This window comes from Dromaius novaehollandiae, chromosome 8 (assembly GCF_036370855.1).
Source record: "Dromaius novaehollandiae isolate bDroNov1 chromosome 8, bDroNov1.hap1, whole genome shotgun sequence".
NCBI classification, from domain to species: Eukaryota; Metazoa; Chordata; class Aves; order Casuariiformes; family Dromaiidae; genus Dromaius; species Dromaius novaehollandiae.
Genome location: NC_088105.1, coordinates 22,119,677 through 22,147,630, shown reverse-complemented (window position 1 = coordinate 22,147,630; position 27,954 = coordinate 22,119,677). Strand labels below are relative to the sequence as shown.

The following is a 27,954-nucleotide window of genomic DNA, read 5'->3' as shown; positions in this document are numbered from 1 at the left end:
TGCACTTTAATGTAAAGATATCTTTATTATTATCTGCTTTTCCAGTACCGGCCTAATTTCTTAACAAGAATCTTTGAAAATAAATTATGTTAAAATAATACATTTCTTTAGTGAGGAGCTTTCTGAGTTTATTTTAGGTAAAGCCTGTCTTCTGTTGTTATACTATCCGACCAAGATATACTGACTTGGGATATTTTTCCTTTAGAGCAGGCCATTGAACAATGAAGTAATCCGAAAAGTAGTACAGAATCTTTCCAGAGAGGGATAAAGTTTCCACACGGCAGATGCTCTCTACGTACACAATGATTGCTCTCTTCAGTCCTAGAAGCCCAAGAAGAAGAGTGGATATACAGACAGGAACACATGTTCCTGGTCCATTGCACAATATCTAAAAGAAATGAAATATTTTACAAAAGTAAAACAAGAAGTTTTTCATATGGTAAAGAACCAAGAGTGTATATGTTCTTACAATATTACATTTGCAAAAAATAGTATTTCCAAAGATGTATTAAAAACTAGAAGAGGTCAAGAAAATGTTTAAAGGAAAAAAAAAAGAGGCAAATCAACAGAATGATTTCAAAGTAGCTGAAAAAAGATCATACTTCTTTACATGTCAGGGAGGAGGAGAAGAGCTCTGAGACAGGACAGTTAATTTGCCAACAAGCAAGCAGCATTCCTTGACTCCTAGGAATATAGCTAGAACAGTCTCCATCCTCAATAACAGCTTTGTGTTATATCAAATATGAGATTTGAGCACAGATTAAGGCATAATAAGGCCAAAGAAGTTTAATTAGGATTACTAAACCTGGGATCCAGTTATAAACCTCTTGGACTTTGGCTTAAGTCAGCAAAACACTTAGAGTTCAGCAAAAATGTGCTGATGAATTAGGACCTACGTCAAAATATACTAGCTGATATGCAGAGCTGTTGGAATTCTTTTCCTCTTTTACTAAACACTTGTATTTACCAAAACACTTTTCTCAAGTATGCTTGATTCTACGTGCGTGTCATGTGCTTGTCAGCAGAGGATCTCAAATTCACTTACAAATATCAACATTAAAAGGAAGTGAACTTTCATTTTTATACATTGGTAAACTGAAAAAAAAGACAAGGCATAAAAGGCATAAACCATGGTGTATTAGGCACTCCACCTAGGCATCTAAATTATGAATAAAAGTACCTTGATTTCAGGCAAGGAATTTCCCACTAAATCTAAAAACTACCGTGTAATCAGCACTTTCTGCACAGCTGGGGGTTATGTGGAAATAAAGAGTTCTTTTATAAAATCATGGCCCTCTATCCTATGAACTTACATTTTTGTTCCAAGTTCATTAGCGTGTGAAAGATACTATTTTGGTAGGGGGAAAAAAAAAAAAAAACACAGAGTTTCTCTTACATGGCTGTAGCACACATATTCCAGAATGCTTCCTTCCCTGCTTTGAGGCAAGATACCACTGATAAGCTTGTTAACAATACTTTGCATCTGTTAAAGGCTGTGGTTTCTGATGCTATTGAGTGCCAAACTCTCCCTCACGTATGCCTTTCTTTACCTCTGAGATGGCCCCAGAAATCTATTAGTTTGGGGACGGGTCAACTGTAACACAATATTTTCTTGTCAGAATCAACAGAACTTAACATCGAACATAAAATCATTATCAGATTTTATCATTGATCTTAACTAAATAATTGACTCATACAAGACTTGCTGACATTTTCTCAAAGTCTCTTTGAAGTACCTTTCTGTATATTGTTTAAATCTAGAGAAGGCTTTTTTAGCTTATTAGCACTCACAAATAGTTACCTTACTTGTATAAGAAAATTGCAACAGTAATTCTTTTATGTTAATGATTCTATGGCTAAGAGAATAAGTTTAATACATCCACTTTGCATACTAGATTTCTGAAATCAGAATAATATACTCATTGTAAACCTCCTGCTGAACTTGCTTTCAAGTAAATCTACCTCAGGTCTTAAAACCTACTTTACAATCTGGTGAGAATGAAAATCTATTCTTTATACATTTGGTTTGTCATGTAAGGGCATAAACCAACCATGTTCTTTTAGCATTTCAAAGAAACTCTTCCATACCTGTGAACTAAACCACGCATTTTGCCCTATTTCTTGACAGGTTAGATTAATTTGCACTGATATTGATCCTGCTACAGCTTGATTGCTACTGATATCTAAAGTAAAGCACATTTGGGTATCTCTGCTTAGTAATACCATTTGTGACTGTACTGTAAACATAGCCAGATGAAACAACCTGCAGTGTTTCCCTGGGTCTGCAGGCAAAAAAACCCCAGTGTGTCTGCTGTAGAATCTGGTCTGTGTCAGGTAAGTGTGTAAGTGGCACTGAAACAGTCACAAATACCCTTTTTTGCTTGTTTTTACTTTTTTTTAGAGTCTTATCAACCCTAAGTCTTGTTCCTTTTTCTTGAGAGTTGAGTTAAGCACTCAGTTTAACTGCTGATTTAAGTTCAGAATTTAAGTGGGCAGATAAAAGTATGTAACGCTACTAAACAGAAGACTCCATTGACCCTTTCCTTGAGTAGTGCTACCTGGAGTGCAAACACCCCCTCCTGTTTTCATCGCTCCCCAAGCCCTGTCTCTGCCGTATCACAGCCCCATCCACTCCCTTGTTCTTTCCTCAGCACTTCCCTTTCCAATGTTTCTCTGCACCCTGCCAGCCCTCTGTGATGTCTCCCACCTCTCTTCTCACATTTCCTTTTTACTCTCCCAGTATTCTTTCTCCCTCTACATCCCTATTTCCAGGCATCCTTCCACCAGTCTTCGTTCTGGACTTGCACTGACTTTGCTTTCTTTTAGTCTCTCTCTACTATGAAAGCTCAACCTAGTTAGCTAAGGCAAGGACAAAGTTTCACATCATTCCCCTACTTTCCACAGTCCGACACAAAACCTGAAGGTCACAGATATGGTTTAAGTCTGGTAGAAATCCTACCATTCTCCTCATCTCAGCAATTGAGGATGGTAGAACTGGTTTTATAAAAAGCTGAGTTATCATAATCATGGTCTTTATTAAGCCACTGTCCCAGACACTTCATCCTACTTTCCACCTTTATTAAATTTGGCTAACTGCTCTAGTCCTTTTTGGTATTCTCATGGCTAGATCCACACACAAAGGGACATGCTAGAATGAATTCCAAACTGATATAAGTGTTTTCAAAGACCACATAATGAAATAATGTTAAATGGGGTTGTTCAAATAAAATCCTAACAAAGCACCTTTAGTATATGCAGGTTTGGATATGACACTCCCATTTTAATTGATACCTTCTACTGGCCTTTTGCAACTTGCAAGCTGCTGCTCAGATGCCCTTCGATTCATGGGAAAAAGGATCAGGCAGTGGGGCAAATTATGGACTAGGCATTTCTAAAAAAGTATGATCTAACGATCGCTCTTATGTCACCTGCTCTTTTCCCTCCCACACATACCCCTTCAACCAAGATAGACCAGATGCAGCTCTAAAGGATCTCTGTAGGGAAAACGCCCGTAAGATACTCTGATGATGAATGTCTATACTCTGTAGTCCTTGCTTTTAGGAATCTCCCCCTGCAGGTGATTCTGGTATAAACCTGCTGAACCCAGTGGATGAAGAGATTCCTATCTGAATGAGGTCATGATCTGTAAGTCAGAACGACTAATCAATCTTTCTGATCATTAAAAATTAACCTTCAGTTAACCTTCAGTGCGTGTCTAGAGACACGTCCTGCCTGGAACTGTAACAGTTGCTAATGTGTTGGAGTGGCAATTCCCCTCCAAAAAATCCGGCCTGACCAGTTCTCCCTCGCACGTTGTCACCAGGAGACAAGAACAACCTTCCCACTGCCTGGAATTCGACATCACATGCACATCAAGAGATGCACGAGAAACTTTCGAGAAAACCAGGATGTGTGTTATGAAGCAGAGGAATCATTACGGGATCTATGAGCTAGAAATACTGCTGTTCAGCTCATACCAGCACACACACTTTTTGTGAAGGTGGAAAGGACCTGACTTGTCTACAGCGTTCTCTAAACACAGAAGAGAAGATGAGCTGTTCTCCTAATGAATTGCAAAAGACAGTTCAAAATCTTGGAGAAAATGATGTCTTCCATCTTGAAAAGATCAAGGCTTTTGCTTTTTACCCTCCAGCAGAACACAAGTATCTCTCAGTGAATCCAGTGGAAATTATTAGTATGCAGGGAGCAGAAGCAAGCATCTATTGGGCAAGAAAGGACCAGAGCCTCTGCAGGGTCAGTCAGGCTATTCAGGGTGTTTCCCAATACTATTTACCTTAGCTACAAGGCTGCCTACAGAATATTTGCCTTGCCTGAGAGATGTCTCCACAGTGCTCTCGTTTATTTGGTTCAGCCTTCCTCAGTGATGGAGCAGAAAGGGGGAAAGAAAGGGTCAAAGACAAGTTTTCTATCACCTTTTTGACCTCTTTGAACTGCAGCTGTCCAAGGACTTGCCTGGTCTCTGGGCTACCTGGCTTTCCTGCCAATAAGTTGTAAGGGATTTTTCCAGAAGCCAAGAGGGCTGTGGGGCTCCTTACCACCTATATTCTCCTTGAATGAAAAGAGATTTTCAGATAATTGTTAAGCTCGCTCACTGGTTGCCAGGATTCACAGCGAGGCCTATAAACTAAATCCTACATATTAAAATCCTCTAGCAATTCAATGTAACCAGACTTTAAACAGTACAGTAAACAAATCCATCAGTACATTAATGGAGATTTAAAAGTAAAGGAGTAGTGTATAACATTTAGACTTAGCAACTCTCACTCTAAATCTAATTTCATATTAATTACTTCCACATAAAAATGGAATTTCTTATTAATTCCATATAAAAAAGGAATAGTTCTTGCCTTTCCCTTTCAGGTATTTTCTACAGCTGTTGAAAGAAAACAAGCTGGCAGGCAGTGAACTGCCACGTGGCACCGTGCAGCAGAAAACTGCTTGAGAGCTGGTGAGTGCAACAGTGTAGCGCAGTGACACTTGCTAGCTGTAACGCCGAAACCATGGCTCGAGATTAAATGTCAGGCCACAGGTTAAAAACGCATAAAGCAGAAGACCTGCAGGTTTTTTATGTATCTGCAAACATATGTTTGCTTGCATCTTTAATGAAAAAGCATTTGAGCACTGCGTGTGTTCCCAAATTACAATAACCAAAAAGAGGACACTGTAAGTCCCCCCCAAACTTAGTAGAAAATGGAAAAGTGATGTGAGATTCGGCTTGCGTAAGAAGCCACCTACACCTGCAGTTCTTGTCGGGAAAGGCCACAGGGACTGGCCCTTGCCGCCGGGGCAGCAGCAGGGAGGGCCGGGGCCGGCGGCCGCGGTGCAGTGAGGTGCGGCGCGGCAACTGGAGCCATACAAAATCGACTGAAGAATCAAAATCTATACAGTTAATGTTACATGATCTTTGTATGTCTATGCAAGTAAACAGACTTTTCTTTAACAATGTAAGAAAAAAATCAATTAGGTATCTTCTGTTTCCTAGCAAGAACTGTGGGCCTAAAAAGTTACATTATTAACAATAACTTTATTTTGCTTGCATTTTTGCTGGACTGTTTAAAACCCAGCTTTTTTGATACATACTTCATTTCTGTGGCTAATTAACATTTGAGAACAGAAAGTAACTGTTCTCCCTATGGAGAAATGAAAGCCCACAAGATACCTCTGAGGTTTCTCAGAAAAGCCAAGGAAATCTGCATAGCTGTTCCTGACAGTCTAAATGAAAGGAAGAAAAAGGAAAGGGAAGGGGGGGGGGGAAGAAAGCACGTGAGAGAGAGGAAATGGGAAACCAGTTTGAATTACAATTAAAAAGAAGTTAGCACAGATGAAAAGAGAGTTTTAAAAAATGACTATCCTGTCATCCACTCACAGAAGAGACTTAAGAAAAAACTGCCTGTTTGCACAGTTGCCTGTTTGCAAGGCTTGATTAAAAAAAAGTATGAAAATACTTAATTTTCTATCAAAAATAAGGAGGAGTATAAATATGTCTCATTCAGCTCAGATGAACAAATTGGACCACCTAAAAATCTGGCAAAGCTCCCTAGCCAGAGGTATTTTCAGCAGACAGTTTCTGGTTTTGAACTCTGAGTTAAACAAGTGACAGGTCAGCAGCTTTCTAGCTTGCTAGGGAAAGTGAATCCTGGCTTTGGGATGAATTTTCAAAGGTCAACAAGGAGATATACTAGTTACAGAAAGCAGCCAAAGGACTAAAGGAGTTGTAATCTGTGCATTGTATTTTATTTTAACTGCTTGTTTCTAGTTAATGAGAGACATCCAAATGTTGTGCTACTGGGAGCTGCAGTTACATAAATAAAAAAATGGAGTACTGTGGCAAGTCGCAATTTGTAAAGCCTCACAAAAATCAGCTTTAGGAAATTCTAGAAACAAGGACAGACAAAGAAAAATAAAACTTTCACAAAGGCCTTAGCAGAAATAACAATAAACAAACATAATTCCATGTACAGAATATTAACAGGGAGCAGAAGATATTGTCTTGACACAAACAAAGCCTTCTTCAGGAAACTGCAAATCCGACCTTAGCATTACCTGAAGGATCATTCGGAAACAAGGGAAACAGAGCGGAGAGCAATTAAAATGACAGAGAAGCTGAACAGTCAGATTTAATACAAGCTGAGAACAAGGCCTAAGATACTGAAATAAAAATTAACAGGAACACCAAAATAAAATATTATTTTTCTTTTATCAGGGCTAGTCTTGGACCACTGCATGCATCAGGTAGGATCTAGGGTTTTGACACTTCAGGAGAGTAATTACACCATGGAGTGTATAATTCAGGAGTGTAATCATGATCTCAGAGTGTAGCTGCCAATGTTTTGTGTGTGTTTGGGTATTTTTCTTTTGCAGCTTTTCTTCTTCTGTGGCACAAAAAGTAAGAGAGACTTCTCAATGAATTCATTTGTATTCTGCTATGCAAATTACAGCATCTCACAACCTCATCAGCACTCACTTGCTTTTAGTGTTATCTTACTGTTTTGAAAACTTCACCTTAATGCTCTGTAAAGTGACGTATGCAGCTGAACAATCTCTTCTTTACCTACAGAAGTACTGAGCAGCCTACACAGGTAGGCATGATCTGGCTCCTTGGCCTCAGCTGTTAGCCGTTCTCAAGGATGTGATCCAGCTGACTGCTCAGTGTATCCTGAGCACCAGCTGCAGTCTGTGGGAAGCAGAATTACAAGCATTACGTCTCTGTAGTTGTGGGATCAGCTCTCTTAATAATAGAGACTGTTCTAATTGTAAGCTTAAACTAACAAAAACATCAGTGAACAAATGTTTCAACTTTTAATTGTATGTTTATATTGTGAGTTTGTGATCAAGGTACAAGCCTGGAAAGTCAAGAAACCTGGGTTGTACTCATGGCTTTGCTGTGATCTTGCCATGGGAGTTGGGGCATATCACTCACTTTATCTGCACATCAAGATTTTCAATTCTAAGATATAAAAAACCCATAATTTACCCCTCACACAGGTCGATCAAGATGCCTGTAAATCCATCTCAATGAAGATCACCAGGTACAGAAAGTATTGCCTTTATTAGTATGCATTTTGATTTATTAATGTATCCTGAGAGCAAGATAAAATGTATGTCTTATTTTCTTTTGAATAGAATTATATTTTTAATATGTTCAGATGTAGCAGTTTATTTTTTTCATAATGAACACTTCTAAAAGGTTTCATAAGATAGTTGGTTTACATGGAAGTAAAGGTAAAAACAGATCTTCTAGGGAATATAAGTCTATTTGGTAATCAGGAAAAACAAGAGAAACTTAAGAAATTAAGAGACAAAGGGATTTCTAGAGAGATAATTCAAAAGTTAGCTTTTGTGTGTATTTTTGATGATGTATGCTTAACTCATCTACTTAAGCATGTGGGAGAGAGTGTCCTTTTTGAAGCTTTTCTAGTTTAGCTCTTTAGCATGTGTCTGAAAATTCAAGTTTGCAATCTCCAGTAAAATTAGCTTAGTATTTTTAATAATTTTAAGGTTAATAAAAAAGCACAACCTTTTCTAACTATTTATGCTATTGCTATTGGTGGGGAAGAAGAATAATGTCAGGCTCTGTTTGAACGATATAAAGGCCATTAAAGTAATCAATGGTTTATTATCTTTTAAATGTGATGATCTTATCCAGCTCATTTCCTTCCACAAGCAGTCTATAAAACCAGCTAAAACTTTGAACTGCCTTTGCTGCTTGGACGTACCCGTAGAATGCAGGCCAGGACAAAAGATCTAGATGTGTAGTCTGTTGTAAATCAATTAATCAAAGTGCAATTGAATAGATACATTTTGATCTTCTAGGCTCTAAATCACTTGAATGACCAAAAGTACAGAAAATAATTATTGTATTCTATAGTAATAGCTTGTGTTCAAGCTAGTCAGTAGTCTGTAGCTTGCAGTATTGCCATGAAACCATTCCTTGTCCACTTCTGGGCATTTTGTTGGTACAGCATTGTTATTATCACCTAATACCCCCAGTAGGTGAGGTGCTTTTCAGAGCAAGCAGAGACCTGCAGGGTCCTAGAGGCACATTACCTAACTAGGATAAGTAATATTAGTGAATGCCAGAGTGGGGAAGAAGGAAGTGGAAGAGCAACAACTTAAATGAGAAAACTTTGTACTTGGGTTTCTAATGTGCTTTACCTTTTTTCTGCTTTTGCTGGGAGTACTATTTTCATCGTAGATAAAATACATTGGGGAGCATCCCCAACTCCCTCACTTTCCCAGCTCTCACTTTAAAACAGGGTGGGGTGAGGGAGACAAATCCTGTCCAGTGGATTTTTCTAGGGGAGAAAAGCAGAGGCTCCACAAAACCACCAGGGACTAGACCTGCAGCAGGACTTAACTGTGCCAGCGCTGAGCATTGTCACGTCTGCCTTCCTGGCACTTGGCTGCCCAGCCCCGAGTTACTCAGCCTGGGGCAAGGGCCAAGGGAAAGGGCCCAGCTGGTGTGCTTTGGATCAGCTGCCACATGCAAAGCCATGAGAGATGCTCCTGGTTTCTGGATCTCAGGAGAGCTCCGGAGTGAGTTATGTATGTGGCTATTTAACTGTCAAGAGTTAAACAACTCAGGTCTGTTTCTGGGTATGCCTAGGGGCTTTACTGATGAAAAGGAAGATAACCAGGATAATTAAGAGCCTCAAGAGTTAGGCAACAGCTTAATGAGGAAAGTTCAATAATTTAGATGTGGCTCCATACAGAAACATGCGGGTTTGACTTTTTTGTTTGTTTGTTTTGGATGATGAAGCTAACCTTAGGCACCCTTCTTAACTGCCCCTGTATTTTAGGTGAAAGGTAATGACTAGGAGGAAAAAGCCTGTGGAGTTGTAGTATCCATCCATGTATTTCTTGCTTCTGCAGGTATGCGGAAGCAGAATGGGACATGTGAGCTGAGCATGCTCTCTGGCCTAGCTGCCAAATGTAAAATGAGAAGGATGCAACCAATCAATCATAAACAATAGTAAATGATGTTTGTAAAACTGCATTAATGCTTGAGTCTGCCACAATGTTTGTGTTGGTTACTAAATTTTAAATCCACAGCCTGACTGCCAGTGGGACCAACCAAACATCATTATCTCTATCAGAAGGTTGTGTGAAGAAACAGGGGCACAAGAAGTGAGTCTAGTGAGAAACTGTGGGAGATGGACAAAAGGTTGTTTAAAGAAGAACGAGATTACCAAGGCTGGAGAATAACTCCCTACCTCCATACATTGCTGTGGAATGGGTTTGTGGTTTATTGCTGCTGAGTGGGAAGTACAGGAGATTTGACTTCCTGTGGTTGAGAAAGGTGATCATAATACAATTAAGTAGAGGGGCTTTTTGTCAAGCAAATGAAATGCTAGTTACCAAAGTACATTTGTAGCTATAGACACTAGCTACAATACTTTCTTTCGGGAAGCCACTGTCGCTTTGAGTGTCACCCTAGCTGAGCCAGAACCTGTCAAAGTCTTTTGGTCAGAGTGCCCCCAAATACTAAGATTTTAGAATCTATGTAAAAAGTAAGGGCCTGTCTCATCTCGTCACTATCACAGAGTACTGCTTGTTATAGTAACGATACTACTCAAAAGGGAAAGGGAGACAAAATCTGAAGACTGCTAAATATAGTCATACATGTTACTAACAATGACTTGAAATGCGCCTTTAATTGCAAATCTCGGTGCGTTAGTCATGTGCTCATTTAGTTAGAACTTGAAATAGGTATTTTAAGTTAGCTAAAACAGTGACATTTTACATATATATAAACACCTTCAGGAGGCTACTGCCTAATCACTGTATAGCAAGAACCCTCATCAAACACCTGCCTGAAATTTCTCCATAATGCAAAACCTGGAGTAGCTAGCAGTCTGCACCTGCAGAGCAGTGGTCTGGTTCAGCGGCCACATTTAGCGAGGCTGTTTACTTGAAACAATGGTGTATAATGTTTGTGGAAGTCATGTGACAAGAAGACCAGGATATTTGTCAGGTTCATGACATAGGTAATGCGTTAAGACAGATCAGTCTTGAGTTTAAACTTGGCTAAAATCTAAGCTAAGATCTCACTTCATCTTTACTGCTACTGCTGTCCTTCTGACGCCGCCGGACACTCATCTCTCAGGTGAATGGTTTTGTTTATAAGCTCAGCAATGTTGTTGTGAGTTTTGTGGGGTTTTTTTTCCTAACAAAATACAGAAAAGTAGTGTGTATAGGCATATCTAAATGCCAGTCATAGAAATGATAGTAGTGCAGCACAGAGCTACCAAGCTAGCTTTAAACTAGCTAACTTGGATAGCTTTGGAAGTTTATCTGTGCTCAGCAGAGGGTAATTTTACATTGTGGCTGCAGGGTAGCTGTACACAGCACACAAGATACAAGGTAGAGGAGGGGCAAAGAAGACTCAAATATATCTTCATTAACTGAGAAGTTCAATGTAACTTCGGATGACTTAACTTTCATTTTCTTTCTAGACTATACGATTTACAGCACTGATCATCTTAACCTGATGTGCTTACTCTTGTTCATTTTGACTGTTTTGATCATAGAAGAACAATGGTAGTTGGGACGTAGTATGAAAGCAATCTGGTCCAAAAGAATTGTAAGTGTGGCAGAAAGATTTACTGTACAAGAGAATGTACTAGATGTTATTAATACTCCATTATACAAAGTTCACTTGTTAAGAAGTGAATAGAGAAACAAGGCTACTACCCAGATTTTATTTTTCTACAAAGATCTAATAAGAATCATGATATTAGGGACAATAACTTATTATTCATCATAGCAATTTGTTAAAGTGCTATGAACTTAAGACATTTTGAGCAGGGCAAAGAACGGAAAATCTTAGCTAAGCGAAATAATGATCTCCTTTCATATAGCTTACTGTGTGAATATTTCTGTAACAATTAAAAAGCTTGTTGTTGTGAATTTAACCAGTATGCCGACCGGCTATGTATGATGGGATATCCAGGCCTCATATGAGTCATAAAAGAATCAACAGGCTGCTAGAAGCATAATCAGATGTGCATTAAAATAAAGAAGATTTCAAGCCTCTAGAAAGTAGTTTAAAAAGGAGAGTCCCACTGAGTTGATAGCAGGTGGGTAGGTAGAAAGCAGAGCTTGTTTTACTTGCTGTACAAATGAAAACTACTTACTAGAGATCTCCCATGCAAAGGAGTCCCTAATGTGAAAGAACGGCCGCCTTTGCTTGGTTTAACGCAGGCTTCCCCAAATAGCAGTGATTGGAATATATCTGCCTATCTCAGGCTCCACAGAGCACTGAGACAGCAGAATCCATGGAGGAGTGTACCCCGAAAAGCAAAAGTCTAGTTTTAAGGGTCTAGGATGCACGATGCAGTAATGAATTGAGCTTTATGCAATATTTCTGCATGATGCTACAAAATATTCATTACACTAATGGAAAGCACAGTGCTGACCCAGTTATGATATAGCCCAGCTATGGTTGAAAGTGAGGACTGGATGCAATCTCTGTACAGCTTTATATTGCATGGTGCATGTGTATCCTTGGTGTTCAATTTGAATTTCAGGTATGCCAGAATAACTGGAATACTTGTGACCTAGCCAAAGTGCTAGATCACCTGAAGACCTGGTTTCAGGGTTGGCAAATCGGCTCAGAGACAAGAAGAAAAATAGTTCTGAAAGCAGCAAGAGAGATGAAGACTGTTTTCCTCTGACCTTGTATGTCCTGACTGACTGACTTGAAGCATACTGTAGAAAGGCTATAACATTGGCTTAGTCTTTCTTGGACATCAAATAATCTATGTAAGATCCAGCAATTTTTGCGAGCTTTGGGTAAAGCTCTCAGTGTAGTTTGTGTATTTTTCTGTAACTAAGGATTTGCATCTCTTCCTAGTTAATAGATCTTCTGATGTCTTATCTGGGTTTTAAGCGTCTTCTCAGCCCTTCTTTCAGTGAAGGCATTAATAATCTCTCTTCTCTGACAAGCTGCCCGTTTTCACAGTAGGAATTTACAGTTTTTGAGGCTAGGACTGCATATTAAATCTGGCTGCAACTGATGAATATCTTCAAAAGTTTTCTGGGGGGCAAGGAAGGTGCGAATAGAATGTGCTGGCACGAGTTGAACTTTCTTTGAATTTTAGGCCTCTGTGTAGGAAGCCTATCGAAGACAGACACACTATAAAAACTGCCTGGGATAGATGTACGTTCAGAACACTGACACTTGCATTTCTAGAATTCTGGTACTTGGCTATAAGAACAGAGGCCAATCATTGCTTCTGACATCTTAATCTTGTTACTTGGTTTAATATCTCTAAAGGGATTTAACTTTGCAGAGTGTAGATGTGCATAACTCAGACACAGGCCTCTTGAAGATTATCTCAAATTGAAAAACTAAAACTTTTACATTTTTTAAACTCTCTGAAGGCCCATTTTAAGTATGGGGTGAGTCCTGCAAGTCAGTAAAGGTCTCCTGGGAGCTGTTCAGTTGTTTCTGAATTCAATATCTTGAAGAAGACTTAGATGAAACTGCTTTCTCAGGCAAAGTAAACTAGGAAGCTTTGCCAGGAGACCAATGTGAGATACAAAGGGGACACAGTGCTTATGTAAATAAGGATATATAAAGTAACTCCTGTGCAGCTAGGCTTGCTCTTTTTCTTTAATACCTATTTTTGGTTCCATAGATACACTAGCTATGCCAGACTAAACCTATCTGCCCTAAATCTTATTTTTCTGCACCTAATGGTTTCACAGGCTCGCTTTGCAATACTTCTTGTCCAGCATTCCTTGGTAACTGAAACTGCAACAGTACTGCTCTTCTCTAGCTCTCGGGCGCCCAGAGAAGACTTCAATCAAAGGATCGATCTTATAGCCCTCAAACATAAACACTTTTCTGATGAACCTAGAAGCAAGTGTAAGGATTTCAGGATTGCTCCTACATATAAATGACTTGGAAGCAATCCAATGTTTTCTTTCCCTCCCACAGTTCAGCAAAAGTAGTTGCCTAGACTGAGAATGCACAGTACCCATATGCTTTACTGTTTAAAAATATGAAGTCCTCAGCATGATGTAATACTGTGCTTGCTGTTTCTAAACTTGGTTGTTGATTTCTGTGCCAAAAGTCATACATGAATCCTGTAAACTCCAGCATTTGTTCCACCCTTTCTAGGTTTTTAAACTACTGATATGTTCACCCACAAGCAGGGGGAGTTGCAGTTCACTATGAACATTTTCAGCTAAGGGCAGTTAAATATCAGCAGTTGCTTCACATGCTGCACAAAATCTTTCCACCGGCAGTGCGAGGCATTTAATCTCCATATCACTTTTCTTTGATAAATACTCTAAAATCTTTACAAGCTTTCTTACTTACTATATTTTAAAGAATTCCTAACCTGTGATATGCATACAACTAGTCATACACAACCAACTTCCAAGTGGTATAAGATTCAGCATGAAACTGGAGATGTTTCTGCCAGTAGCAGTACCAGCTGCTATTGTTGCTGATAATGGTGCCTAGCAAAAAATACTTGGAAACTCCTTTCCCTCCAGCCTGTATGTAACCACAGATGTGGAATCTTTGGATAGAATTTTGAACTAGTGGTTAATTTAAATACTACAAAGGGCTTATGAACCTTGCTAAAATCTATTAATAATTTTACAAAGACAAGTGTTTTTCAAAAGCATTAGGGCTCTCCTGGTCTACCATAGCTTATCAACTCCAGTACTAGTTCTAATAATGGTACATGTAAATCTTGCCGTTACTTTAAATTCCTCTTGTAAAAAGAGGAACCATGCACTGTTAGTAACTTTTTGCTCTTCTATGATGTGTCCTGTTGATGCTTTTGGTAATATATTAAGCTACAAAGTATGATTTCCCAGTCAGTTTCATTTGTTAATAAGTAAGCTAATAAAATGAATATACATATTAAATGAAAACAGTAGTGTAGTAAGGTGATTCCTAACTATTTGTTATTTTCTTTTCCTATAAGATGTCTGCTTCATGTAAAGATCCCTCTGTTTTCCCTCACAAGTTAAAGTCACTGTAAAAGCAAGCCATCCCCTCCTCCATCCCAACTTTGCCTTCATCTTCAGTTTTCAGAACAGGCTAGAAAAACAAGAACTGCGAAGAAGCTACTTCTGTTGTTTTACACACTAAATTGCTCTGGAAACTCTGGCAAGCAAGTAGCATTTCACCTGATAAGAACTGACAGTGAGATGAAATAATTCACAGCAACTTCTACAAATGTTCGAAAGAGCACAAATATAGTTGACCCTCTTTAGAATTAGTAATACAGTTCACAATGAGAGCTAAAGAAGCCTACTTACAAACATCCTCTGTGGGCGTATATATGCTGCTACTCAATTATGAAAAAGATCTTGTAACTGCATATGTTTATACAGGCTTCACTTAAATATCTTAAACCCCAAAAACATTCATTTGAATTTTCTGTTAAAATAATGTCTTTTAAAAACTCAGGTTTGGATATCTGACACCTTAAAATGACTGCAGCTCTAGCAAAAGGCTTGCTTTAGCCAAATTTCTCCTAAAAAAAATTGTAAGACTCAAACTCTGGAGTCCAATGCACTAAGTTTTAATTCTTGCATTAACTCTGCTGATGAAATATCTCTATTTTGTTTATTTCTACAAGCTGACAACTCTGAATGCTCTGACTTGATTAAGTGTGTGGAATATTATTAAAAATGCACTATAATTAGCATGACATTGTAACTTTTCAGGCTGTTCACAAAACTACTGAAGTGAGATGAATCTAGTTGCCACTTCAGCAGTGATGGTTTTTGTCACTAGATGAGATAATGAATGTCAGTCAGCCAAAGACTGAATAAACCTGCACATAGCTGAAAAGTCCATGTAAGCACAAGAATTGAATCTGTATATATTTCTGCTGATCTGAACCTGCCTGTTCCAGACTGGTCATACCATTCTGGGAGCAAGATCAGTCAACAGAATAACCAGGATTTCAAGCACAGTTTGTGCTGTTGCAATCCTGAAGAGATATTATCGAGAACCTGTGACCTTGTTTGTGCCAGCTCTACTAGCATTTACAAGGGACTGACAAACTCTCTGATGTTACTTGCAAAATTCTAGGGGGTGGAAACTGGTATTTGATATCCTAATTCACTAGCAGTGAAATCCTTTCTCTGTTTCTTGTTATATTGCTACTATCTCTCTTTCAGCTTTAATTTTATATTCAAAAACATTTTTCCTGTGAAATGTAAATCTAAGTATACGTATGAGATAGTCTGCAATGTCTTGATATTCCAAACGATATTCCAAATTCTATAGAGCAGATTAGCAAGTTCTCAATTAATTAAGATTTACTTTACCTACCAAATCTGGTTTCAGTTTGTAGGTCAAAGGAAGGGAATAAAGCATGGAGTACAGGGTTGTTACCATGGAGGAGGTCCAAGACTGTCTAACCTCACGGCTTCTGGGAATGCGATCAAGGGTGAACTGGAAGAGAGCATGATAAGCTGAACTGTTATTTCTCTAAGAATGTTGTTGTTCTTCTATATGGTTATTGGGCCTGTCTGTGCCAACTTTGTGGGGGGTTTTTTGTTTTTTTTTTTTTTGTTTGTTTTTTTTTTGTAAATCTAGACTGGTAGTGTTTGGATACAAAATCTTTTCGTATGTGCCTTATTCGGTGTCATGTGTAGCAGTTCTGGCAAAACGGTACAACAAAATACCAGAACTATGCATCCATTTTTTTAATCTCTTCTACTGTTACTTTCAAGCATTCCTAACTTAATAAACAACCTAGCTACAGCAACTTCATTTGCAGTATGTTAACTTCGTGCTCCACCTAGTGGTTAGTGTGACACATTTCTAGGTTTGCTAAGACTTAATCCAAACAATATGACTCTCTTCTGTCTTTTCCCTGAAGAAAATAACAACTTTTCTCAATTAATGTCCAGTGCATACTACTAAAAATATAATGGCAAATATCACTATCCTTTAAATGACTGCTCAATGAATATTCAAAAGAATATGCAATATGCACATTCACAATGCAAAATATTTACACGAATAAACAGAAGAGAATATCTTATCACTAAAGAGAAAAAGTTAAAAAGTTTTCTGCGTTCTTTTCCTAGGGATTGATTTATACATAGGTATAAAAGGTATCAAATTAACAAAACATGGGTGTTTTCTTCTTGCCTCAGAACACAGTATGTGGTTAACAGCACTTAGGCTTCCTGCATTCTTCCCAGATAGTTTTACTTTAACCTAGAGGAATCACGTTGCTAAATCAGCAGGCAGTCCTGATGCCAATGAAATTTTTGACTCTTTAAATGAAAGACAAATACATTAGCTGCAATGCAGTGTTCAGTGATGTTGACACATTGTATAGATCTAGACAACGGTCACTAACTTCATATGGGACACCAGATCACTATTGCTCTTGCAGAACTCATCTTGGAAGTGGGAGACTCTGAATGTCATCACAAACACTGAAAATTCCCCAGTTATTTCAAATACACCATTTCTAATTGATATAGCTTAGTCCTGGCAATTTCTGACTGGAAAAGATGATGTTGCAATAGCTGCACATCAAAAATAAAGACTGTCTGAATAACAAAAGCTGGTGGCTTTCTTATATATGAAATGGAAAGAATTATTAAAAACATAGAAATGCAGAATATGAAGTTATTTTCTTGATTGAAACGATCTTGTTTCATTGCAATAAGCTTCTTTAATTATTGTGATACTGGCAGGCATTAACAGATGTTACAAACTACTTGTTTTATGTTTTATTTGCAGGTGTTGAAACTCTGCACTAGTCTGACAACAGTATATGGAAAAATAAACATGCCCCCTGCTCCCCATTCAACAGGAATCTGGTTATCACTACCTCTCTATTTCTTAGAGCTTTGGAAGAGATCAAGTGATAAAAAAAAAAGTGCCGTAAAGTAGAGTTTAGACCTTTGCAGTATCTTTTAATAAATAACTATCATTAAAGTGTCTATAGGAACTTAAAGTAGTTGTAGGGAATATTTTCCAAAGGTGTCATTTCTTGAATAAAACTCAGATTTACTTAGGTAAAAGTTTTTACATAGCTTGTTTTTTCACTAACTTACATTTTGCTCTACAAACATAAAATTCTTGAAGTTCATAAACTTACAGAAGAAGAAAAACTGGAATATTCTCCCAATAGGGAGCCTGAATGCTTTCAGTGTAGTGCAACACAATTTCTTGATTTGATATAGACAAGTTTTAAAGCATGGTAAGATAGAATAATTTTAACAGTGAAGTTACCTTTCAAAAAAAATTTTTTTGCATTCACCATGTTCCCTTAGGCAAAGAGCAAACAATATTAAATCCTGCAATAAATACGTATGATAAGGTAGTTTTAGGCAGATCAGGGCTCAGTGGAATTACACAGATGCACCCTCACTGTAAGCATGTAGCTAAACAATCTCTGCTTTAAAAAAAAAACAAAAAAAAACTGTATTCAATTTTTTTCATCATGGAAAACTGATTTCAGCAAAACTTTGCAGGGACTCCAAATAGTATCAAAGTAGAAATCTACTTGTAAGATGCAAATAGAGATCAAACTGATTTTATCTATATTATTCAAAAACATGCTTGAAACATTTCATGCCAATGTCTATCTCTTATGTTAGAACTTTGGCCCTCATATCACCCAGCTCTTGAACATGAAGCTGGGAAACAAAACCACATTTTTTGTTTGTTTGTTTAAAAGCCACTGCCAAATGCTTCTGCAATTTGCATCTCTCATCTAATGAGAGACTATTACTAAGCACCTCCTGCATCTTTTGATGGAAAACTGTATAGTATGTCTGACACTGGAGATAGACAAATTGATCTCCTATGGCCTCATATTTTTGTATTTACTTTTCATCCTCAGCAGAGTCAGAAGCCTTCTCATTACTTGAGCCAAATATTCCAAACTGGCAATTCAAAACTGGTTGACTGAGGTACTGCAATTTTAAAATCAGTGATGTGGTCCTTTGCCTAGTTAATGTTGTTTTGCAAGCATGCAAGGAGAAGCTGTGGAAACTTGCCACTGCTGTGCTTTATTATACTGTAATATGCTGAACTGAGCACACTACAGTCCTTCTAAAGGAATTGGGTTTATTTAGCCTCCTTTCAGGCTGAGGGGTAAAGTCTCCTTGCATGGTTTCTTTTATGAACCATAAAATGGAAAAGAATGTGTGGCTCGGTGAGCATTATGTAAAGGCTAGTTAATCTGGATACCCATCCCAGACGTGAGGATTTGACAAATGGAGGTATAAATTCCAGTGTAAGAACGCACGTTGAGTTCTTCAGTCAGCAAATCTAAGTTGTCCTTCTGCTGCTACACTTGGTCAACAGGAGTTGAAGCAAATTCATTACCCTGAGGGCAGAAGGTTCCCTGGATATCAGCTCTGGGGGAACCACGTAGAGTAACTGTGGTTACAGGTCAGGAGGACCTGCGAATTGGAGAAAGTTTCAGCTCCTCACAGGAGGAGCTTGGCTTGGTGGAACTACAAGATATTCTTTTCAGGAGACAGTAGGTAGAGGTGCAATACTTCATTTCTTGTAAGCAAGAGGTTCATTCTAGCTTCCTTTCCTTCTCCCTGAATTCTGCACATTTAGGACAGGGCTAAACCACAGATCAAGAAGAGAACTTGGTTATATATATATTTTTTTTTTACATGATAATTTGTTAAATGAGTACACAGATTTTCTCTTAGATCTTTATTATTGTAGTCTGTTGTCTGTCCAGCCTTTGACTCAACCTCACTATTCGGTTCTGGAGAAATCCACTTCCTTGACAAGAAGAATAAGGGCACAACACTGGGCTGTACTTTTCAGAGTTTTCCCATTCATTTATTCAAAGCTGCAAGAAGCCACTAATACACGATTTAAAAATATCTTATGCTCTGTAGCATCCCTTGTGCTAAAACATAGGGTAGTTGAAAGCACACTCCAAAAGTTAGCAAATATTGGAAGAACTTATCTTCCATTTTCGCTCTGAATATTTTTGCTAAGTGGTCAGTGTGCATTGGAAAAAAAGAATGGCCAAAGGAAAATGAGCATCTCTTATCTGGCTGCGTTCCTCTAACTTTTCACCTCCAACGAAAATGTAAGTACATGAGATCCTATTAGCAGTTGAAAGGGATAGGGAAGGGAAGTTGCTTAGCAAAACTAAGAGAACTAGATGAAAGCTCCACAATACTTTAATACTCAAAATATATATTTTAAATAAATTTAATAATTTAGGTTTGCACATTTTTCAGATGAGTGAATATGACTGGTTCTTTAAGTGAATGACCAATTACCAAACAAGATTTCTCTGAACAGCAGATACCTCCAACGTTAGTGACAGAAGATGAATTACTTTCCAATCACTCTTAATTAAACTTTCATCCTTAGCACACAATGAGATAAGAGACTGCCATGCTGAGTTTTAAACTGAGTCATCCTCACTTGATTCAGCAACTTGGAGTATGCAAGTAACTCTCACCTTTAAAGGTGAAAGTGGTGATAAACAAAGTTTTAAATGTCATTCCTAAGGAAGTCTGTTGCTTGCATTGGCAGCACTTGCTTTACATTAAAAGGGCCAATTCTGAAAATCATTAGTATTGAGTTCTACAGTCTTTAGTCCCAGTAGTGCTGCTGAAGGCAACAGAAATATCAGAGACATACCATATGAAATTGATACCATATAAATAATTCATTTACAGCATGTTGTACTACTTGCTCTAAAAGACTGAGATTTATGTAGTCACTACATTACTTTCCATTGTACAAGCTTATTCCAATTTCTAGATAAAACCATTATTCTACTAACTTCACTGGACATCAGATCACACTTTATATCAGCAGAGAGTCATATTGCTGTCTGTTAATCATACAGCAAATTAGCTCAAAGCAGGCAAAGGTCTGATGAAAAGATAATGGAATCTTTTCACAATCTTACATGATTTTTAGGAGTTTAGAAGACTGATTCAGCATTTGCTCAGGTCATCAACCAGAAAACTATCTGACACTAAGTGCTACTGTACATTTTTTAAACGTGTGTAATGAATGCTTAATTTTAAAAACAAAACAGTCTAGTAACACACAAAAAGAATACAACTTTAATTAAGGTTTTCTAAAGTTTTTCTTTAGATAGAACATTTTAGATACCACTTCTTTCAAAAATATACATATGTTACTGAAGGGAATGCTGAACTAGAAACACAAAAAACCCACTGCATTTCTGTCCCAGTATTTTTACAGTTACAAATAACACTTTATGACCAGCTAGTCTACAAAATTTAAAAAGAGATTTATTTTCAGTGTGCTTTTCTTGAGCAATAGGTAGCCTTCTAGGTATAATCACTTTTACTACAGTTATGTTTCCTCATTTCTTTAAAGGGATTAACATGTTTAACAGCAGGTAAAGACCATTTCAAAAGAAAGTAAGGAAAGTGACAGTGAAAACTGGAAGCAAGAATGGCATTTGACGCTATCTTAAAGTGTATTTATTTTGCATTTCCTGGGTGTCTAATACAGCATTAATCAACTGTGCTTATCTAGTCCACTTTCAGAAATGTAAAAAATAGCGTGTATAGAAAGGCAGCTTCAGCTGAATTTTAGTGAAAGTGATTATCAATAGCTAGAAAAATCAAATGATAGATGCTGATCTTAAAAATCCTTTTCAAGAATCACTTTCAAGGTACCTTGAATTACTATGTCCTGTTATGATCAGTTTATCTTACAAGAACACATTTAACAAGTTACCTGCGAATTGGAGAAAGTTTCAGCTCTTTTTTGTTCAAAAGAACGTATTTTAGCTTCACTCATCTTATCTGAGTCTGCGAGAATATAATGTCTAGGAGAGTACGACTCTGACAAACAACTAAGTAACCTCAGGATTTCTGTTGTGTGCCCACCTGTAAAAAAAACAAACAGGTAAACTACAGTTGGTATATGAAACATATTGTAATTCCAATTTCTTCAGCTGAATCAGTTACTTTTCCTTTTAAAACTTATTGGTACTAAAAGTGTCAGTCACGCTCTTCTGCGAGTAAAGGATTCAGCTAGAGGTTGTTTGAGATCGTTTAAGTAACATGAACACAATTCAACTCCCATGGAAGCTATACCAATAGAACTTTTTCAGTTTAATGGGCTTGAAACAGGTTCACGCAGAAGAGAAACATTTGTGTTTAATGTCCTGTACACAATGCAAAAATAATTGGGCAAAGAGTTATATTGTAGTCCATCTTCAAAAGCCATGACAGCATGGGGCAACTGTCAAAATGAAACTGAAGATCCTGTTCAGATCTGCACCTTGAAAGCATAACTCTCACAGAAACCACTTATCAGTCTTATGACATGAAGATCAGATTCAGGGACTGCACTTTCTCAAATCATAACACTGAAATCACGTAGGCAGCCATTTGACTCTGCTGCTAAGCCAATCTAAAAGCTGAATGCTGACAGAAGAAACAGTCCTGCCACAGCCAAATGCTTTAACTACTGCCCTTGAATGGGTGTCGACATTAACTGCAAGGTCACCTTGTTCAGGAAGCTAAATTGGCAGAGTACTGGAGAGACGGGGAGGTTGTTGTCCTTCTAGTTTTGGCGGGTGGTGTTAACTTTTTGTCAGTCTAGTTTCCTGAACAGGCTTGGCTTGGAGTTTTGTGAATGCCTGTGGCAGTGGCAGAGGGAAGGAGGAAGATCGTTGTGGCTAGGTGAAGCGGAGCGGGCTCACCTTCTATCTGTCAGGCTGGGTCAGCTCAGTGTCAAACTGCACCTTTAAGTATGTGCATAAGCATTTACTGGATCTGTTACTTTTCACTCTGCCACATGTTGCAAACCAAAATAGTAAACTAAATGTATTCCTACCATCTCTGGCTGTCCAGTTTCATTAGAAGTTTTCTAAGAGACTTTGCTATATAAGTTGAGTATTATTAGCTGGCAAAAAAACTGACAGACAAAGAGAGCTACACTGCTTGGATTAGGAACTAGAATTTGTCACCTTTCCACATATTTTCATATAGTATTTTTCAAATGTGTTTAGAGGGAATTTCTCATGAGCAATGGTTAGTTGGAGCTTCTACAAATTTTAATGCAATCTACTGAGCATTCACAGAAAATCAGGAGATTCCTATTTCAAAAAAGTTTCCAAGACTAAGTTTGAACATTATATGAATCTTAACTGACATAAGAATTACTTTATCTGGCAAACTTACAGGCTATGTATTTTTTAAGTACAAATTAAACTCCAAAGAACTGAAGAAAGCACACCTATTTCCAATCCTTTAAAAAACAAGTGAAGATGACCTGAGAAATTATAAACCTAATAGTCAAACTTAGATGGCAGAAAGACATGGAATTAATTATTAGTGTGCAAAAACTACAGGGATACTGAGGTGATGAAATCAAAGCTTGACTGGGATTTGTCAATGGCAAATTTTCAAGGTAATCTAATTTATCTGACAAAATAATTTCCCAGCAAGTTTGGGAAGGTAATGAGGAGCAGCAGATGTGACATACCTTGACAACAGTAAGACTTCCGACAGACCTAAGTGACGGTCTCCTAAGGAAACTACAGAAATGTGATTTAGACAAAATTATTTAAAAATGTGATGTATGTAACGGATCATCAATAATTTAGTGTCGGAAAAAGATCAAGTAGCTGCAAAGGTTTGTCCTTCTTAAGTTACAGTCAATATATTCGTTAATGAATGAAACTCGCGGGCAGCCTGAAGGATCAGAAACCAAAGTGTCAGTTATAAATATGGACAAAAATGCCCCAAATAAAGACGCAGAAAATTAATGAGTCTTCGTGAAAAATACACTAAGGACTAAAAAACCAAAACCAGGCGGCCTCGGCGGGACGCGGCGCCGCGGGGAGCCGCGCTTGCCCTGGCGCGCTCCCGACGCCGGCCTCGGCGGGGCGCGGCGGCGCTCCCCCGGGACGGACCGCCGCGGGCACCGGCACCGGCACCGCGGCACGGCGGCGGCTGTCTGCGCCCGGCCTGCCCTCGGGCCCTCCCGAGACTACAACTCCCGGCAGGCACCGGGGCAGCGCGCACGAACTCCGCCGTCCTCGCCCCGCGCTGCCTGCCGGGAGCGGTAGTTCCTGGGCCAGCGGCGGAGAGCGAGCTGCACGGAGCCGTGCCGTTGGGCGCACTCCCGCCACCTCCTACTTACCGGAGCCGGCCACCACCAGGAGGCTGAGGGGAGGCGTCCGCCGGCCGCGGCGTCGCCTCGCTAGGAGAGCCGAGGGGACGAGCAGTAAGGGGAGGAGAAGGGCGGCGGCGCCCAGCCACGAGAGTAGGGGCCCCATGGTGCGGCCGCAGAGCCGCCCGGCGGCCCCGCGCGGAAAGGGGCGGTAGCGCCTCCCGGCTGACGGCAGCCGGCGTGGCTCAAACCTCCCCGCTTCTCCGCGCGCTGCCGCAGCGCCGCTGAGTGTTCACACGTTCGCAGCGGCGACACCTGAAAGCTGCCGCGGCGCCGGGGGAGCAGTCTGCACCGGGTCGGGCTCCGCGGTGCAGCGGGCCAGGCCAGGTTAGCGACATGAGCCCGCGGGGCGCGCGCTAGCGCTCGGCTCGCGTGCGGGCGCCGCTCAGGCGGCCGTTGGGGCCGTTGCCGCCGGCGCGCGTGGCCCTTGGGGCCGTTGCCGCCCGCCCGCGGCCGTTGGCGGGGAGGGAGGCGTGTCGCTTGCGGCCGTGCCGGTGCTGGCAGGCTAAGTAAGGGTGCACGGGGGGGTCTTCGGATGTGAGGGTTATATATGGTAGCAATAAAGGCCAATAAAATGTTTCTTAAATTTAAAAAGGGCGGGGTTGTGTTCCCATAAATGTTTTATAAGTGTTTTGATTTATTGATGAGAACAGCAGAAATTGGCATCTGCTTTCACTGCTACAACTACTAATCAGCTGAGTTCCTGGAGCTGCAGAGCATTTCGGTGCAGAGCATTTCGGTGTCAGAGCTTGGCCACGTGGGTAAATACATGCCAGTGCTTTCATGGTGTTGCATGCTGATACAGTCCTCTGTGTCCCAAGCCTGCCTCTTCTGCATGTGTGTTGCAGTCAGCTGAAAGGAGTTTTAACTGCATTAGTTAATTTACAAATTGAGAAGTACATATTGAAGAAATACTCATGTGATTCCACTGACACATACAGATTCCTGCAGGAATTTGCAAGCGTATTCAGATGTAATCTTTATTCAGGTATGTATGCATACATGGATTTATTGTTTTTTACATAACTGCAATAATGCATAAAATTAAGTATATTAATGTTTTGCTACCTCTCCTGGTTCTTGTTTTTATTTGTTCTAATGCTTCAGCTTTTTATTTCAGTAAGAAATATGGACCAACAGATCAGCATGTTTTTCATCTCTGTCAGCATCCAATCTTTGTTGGGGAGATCGTGATGATTCAGCCATTGGACTAATCTCAGATGTGCATTTGCTAAAGAGAGTAAGAGATAACATTTTATGATTTGGAAAGAGTAAACTTCAGCAAAGTTTCTTCATCACTGTGCTTAAATTATATGCCAGGGAGCCAGGCTCTCCTACCTGCCTAGGAATTGGGATCTAATACTCGAGAAATTCTAGGCGTGGTTTAACACCATTGCTTATGGGGTGGCTTGTCAAGCGTGTGAAAGATGGCTGCTAAGCGTTTTCACCTCAAGTGCACAAACACAATAGAGCAAACCCACTGGAATTCTGCATCTGCCTGTTAGCTGGTTTCTCTGGCTGTTTTTTCTTTCTGCTGTTCATTCTGAAGAGGTTGGACTTGCATCCGTATCAGCCTTGGAAGCTGAAGCTTCCTCATTTTTAATGAAAACTCACCCCAGGCATGGGTTCTAGTAATTACTGCACAACTTACAAATAAAGAGTATACTTTCTAGCTATCACTTGCCATCTTAGGAGCTGAAATAAAGTGAATATTTCTGGTTCTTGCTTCACAGTTTTGCAGATCACATTTCATCCTTGTGTACATCAGTGCAACTTGTAATTTTGCAGTTTTCTTAGGCAGAGACTATTAAAAATAGTGTTAACATAGCAAGGTCTCCCACCCAAATAAGTAACCTGTTTGCAGAAAGCCTCACAAAAAATGTCACCCTCCTTAATAATTATTCACATTTGGAAACAAACAGACTTTAATAGTTCTGTTGATGACGATCAAAAATTCAAAGCTTAATTAGCTACATAAAACTAATAATCAGGGACAATAGAGATGCAGGTCCCTAAATGAAACAAGAAAGAAGAAAAAAGCACCGCAGTCTTTTTTCAAAGAATAAATCCAATATGAATTTGTAAAAAAGTCAATAAGTTCTATAGGCCATTAAAATACTAATTTTGTCTGTGGTGAAGGTACAAGAGGAAACACACTTCTTAAGTGAAAATAATGTCCCTGATTTAAAATGCATCCCAGCTTACCAGAAGGAGTATAGATAACAGTTGTTTTAAGGATTTTTTTTCTGAAGCATTTTAATATCTTGCTTGTTCCTACCACAAGAAGTATTAAGGAGACGCTTTTTATTAACTATTTTATTCAGAGAAACAATCCTGGAATCTCAACAGCTGTGAGTGATAAAAAATAAATTTAACTTATTTTCTCCTTTTCACACTATTTATTCTGTATGTACATCCCCCTTTTAGATAGATCTCTTCTGTAACACTACTTGATGAAATTCATTAAAAACTGTGATTTAAATCCAGTAGGGTTGGAAGGGTGTTTTGGTTTTGTTTTGTTTTTGTTTTTTGGGTTTTTTTTGCTAGGACAAGTTATTAAAAACAAGAGTAAAAGTTAGAGTGATGCATACAGGGAAATACCTGCTCTTTGGACTAGAAACTGAGGATCTGACAGTTCTTTGGACTCAAAGCAAAGATTTTGACTTTGAAAAAGTCTAGGAAGTTAACCAGTAAGTTTGTCTCATAAACTTGCACACCAAGTGCTGGCAGTCTTACTCATTTGGAATTTTGCTTGAGCAAGGAATGTAGCTTTCAAGTAATATCTACAGCAGCTTGAGGGAAGAGTCAGTTCAGTGAGGCTGCTTAAAATAAGCATTTAAAGATTGAAGTGATAATCTGCAACCTAACTGCAGCAAAGCTTTACATATATATATATTATTTTTTATTCTTTTATTTTTTTGAAAATGGAGTAAGGTACATGCAGATCCCGTCTTCAATAAAAGACTTTTAATCACATCTTTTCTCAGTAGGATGAAGGTGTATTTGTTTCTTCATCTTGGCAACTCACTGCATACTTGATGCACACAGTCTTCTAGATCAGGGAGATTTCAAACCAAGAACTGCAAGAGTTATGTAGCTGCAATGAATGAAGCAAGTAGGTTGCTCCCTATTCATTCAACTTTATTGCATGCTCAGTGGTGGATTTCCATCTGTCAGCTCCTTTGATAATACTTCGTCTCAGGCTCAGACATGAATGTGAAAGTGTTTATCAAAAAATAGCAAGTCTCCCAAAGTCGAGTACATCATGGTCTCATTAGTTAAATACCGTGAATTATGTTAAGTGTGGGACTTGTATAAGGAAGACAGTGGCTAGGGCTGGATACTTTTCTTTAGCTTGTAAAATTAATAATATTGAAAATGAACATGTAATCTGTTTGTTCTAATAGTGTGTGAGAGGAAGCAGTGCATTTACCCTGAAAAGTCATTTGACATAAAGTGACATAAGTGCAGTAATTAAAAGGGCTGTCTCTGACATCTCTGCTACTGATGCAGTATGTTAGCTTTGAACTTCTTTAATGAGTAAACAACTCTTGTTTTAAATACTTGAGCACTGCTGTTCAAAAAGAAACTTTGAAACTCTTGAATAGGAAGAAACAGGCTCTTACAAAATAGTATAGTTTTGTTTTTATTTACCACTTGCGAGACAATGTTGCTGAAGAAAAACCTACTGTTGTTCTTTTGATACGTGAATATTCTCTGAAGAGGCTTACTGGTACGTCCAGTGCATGTCTACTTTGAAAATTATGATGGCGAGTATTAAATTGAACTGAGGAAAGTTTGATTTCTTTGTAGTGTAATTTCATTTTCTTTTGTCTCTAACAGGAAAGGCTGCAATTAGAATATAAACAAAAGTATTTTTTCCCTTCTAGGAACAAGGAATGAATTGTAGACAGCTTTGACTATCCGATGGTCCTTCACTCTCTGACATTCCAGATAGTTTTTTGTATTTTTGAGTGGTCTAACTTCAACTGTCAAACAAGACAGTCTTTCCATGCGACCAAAATATAAGTTATATTCATGATTTCCTAATTGGTATTTTGAATAATTATTTTTTATTTTTCTTATAATTATGAATTCTAAAAATAGACATATGAATGAGCATGACTAATATAGATTAATCTATATGAGTGAGCGAGATTAATATAGAAGTTACTCTTTACAGCAGAATACTTGTGGTGTTCAGATAATGTTTGCTTTTGATGGCTTCCTAGATGATTAACTATTTTTAAACTCTGGATTCATTTGGTTAGGGC

The 27,954-nt window shown here is 38.8% G+C and overlaps 2 protein-coding genes across 9 annotated transcripts in view; one reads left to right on the top strand and one right to left on the bottom strand.

Moving 5' to 3' along the window:
• On the bottom strand, positions 1-23,786 carry ALG14 (ALG14 UDP-N-acetylglucosaminyltransferase subunit). Of its 2 annotated transcripts, XM_026094238.2 has the most exons (4): positions 23,651-23,786; positions 21,233-21,384; positions 15,830-15,952; positions 1-388 (listed from the first exon to the last, which is right to left on the bottom strand). In XM_026094238.2, exons 1-4 carry the CDS (start codon positions 23,784-23,786, stop codon positions 158-160), a joined length of 642 nt encoding a protein of 213 aa, XP_025950023.1. In that variant the 3' UTR covers positions 1-157. The 2 variants fall into 2 exon arrangements, with proteins under 2 accessions (XP_025950023.1, XP_025950024.1); XM_026094239.2 differs by lacking the exon at positions 15,830-15,952.
• Positions 23,787-23,895: 109 nt separating this feature from the next.
• Positions 23,896-27,954, top strand: part of TLCD4 (TLC domain containing 4) — a 44,599-nt gene continuing 40,540 nt past the window's right edge. For 3 of the 7 annotated variants that reach the window (XM_026094235.2, XM_026094232.2, XM_026094230.2), the window contains exons 1-2: positions 24,059-24,668; positions 24,801-24,920. The gene's annotated coding sequence lies outside the window, so the exon portion shown is untranslated. Of the gene's footprint in view, positions 24,008-24,058; positions 24,669-24,800; positions 24,921-26,667; positions 26,796-27,954 lie in introns of those variants that run through there. The other 4 variants (XM_064515883.1, XM_064515884.1, XM_026094231.2 and 1 more) reach the window with 3 other exon arrangements.

Coding starts and splice junctions, on each gene's coding strand:
- ALG14 (XM_026094238.2), bottom strand. CDS start 23,786: ATGGGGCCCCTACTCTCGTGGCTGGGCGCCGCCGCCCTTCTCCTCCCC. Junction 15,953..21,232: donor AAACTTTCTCCAATTCGCAG/GTAACTTGTTAA, acceptor GCTCTCTTCCAG/TTCACCCTTGATCGCATTCC. Junction 389..15,829: donor ACAAACTGAAACCAGATTTG/GTAGGTAAAGTA, acceptor CATTTCTTTTAG/ATATTGTGCAATGGACCAGG.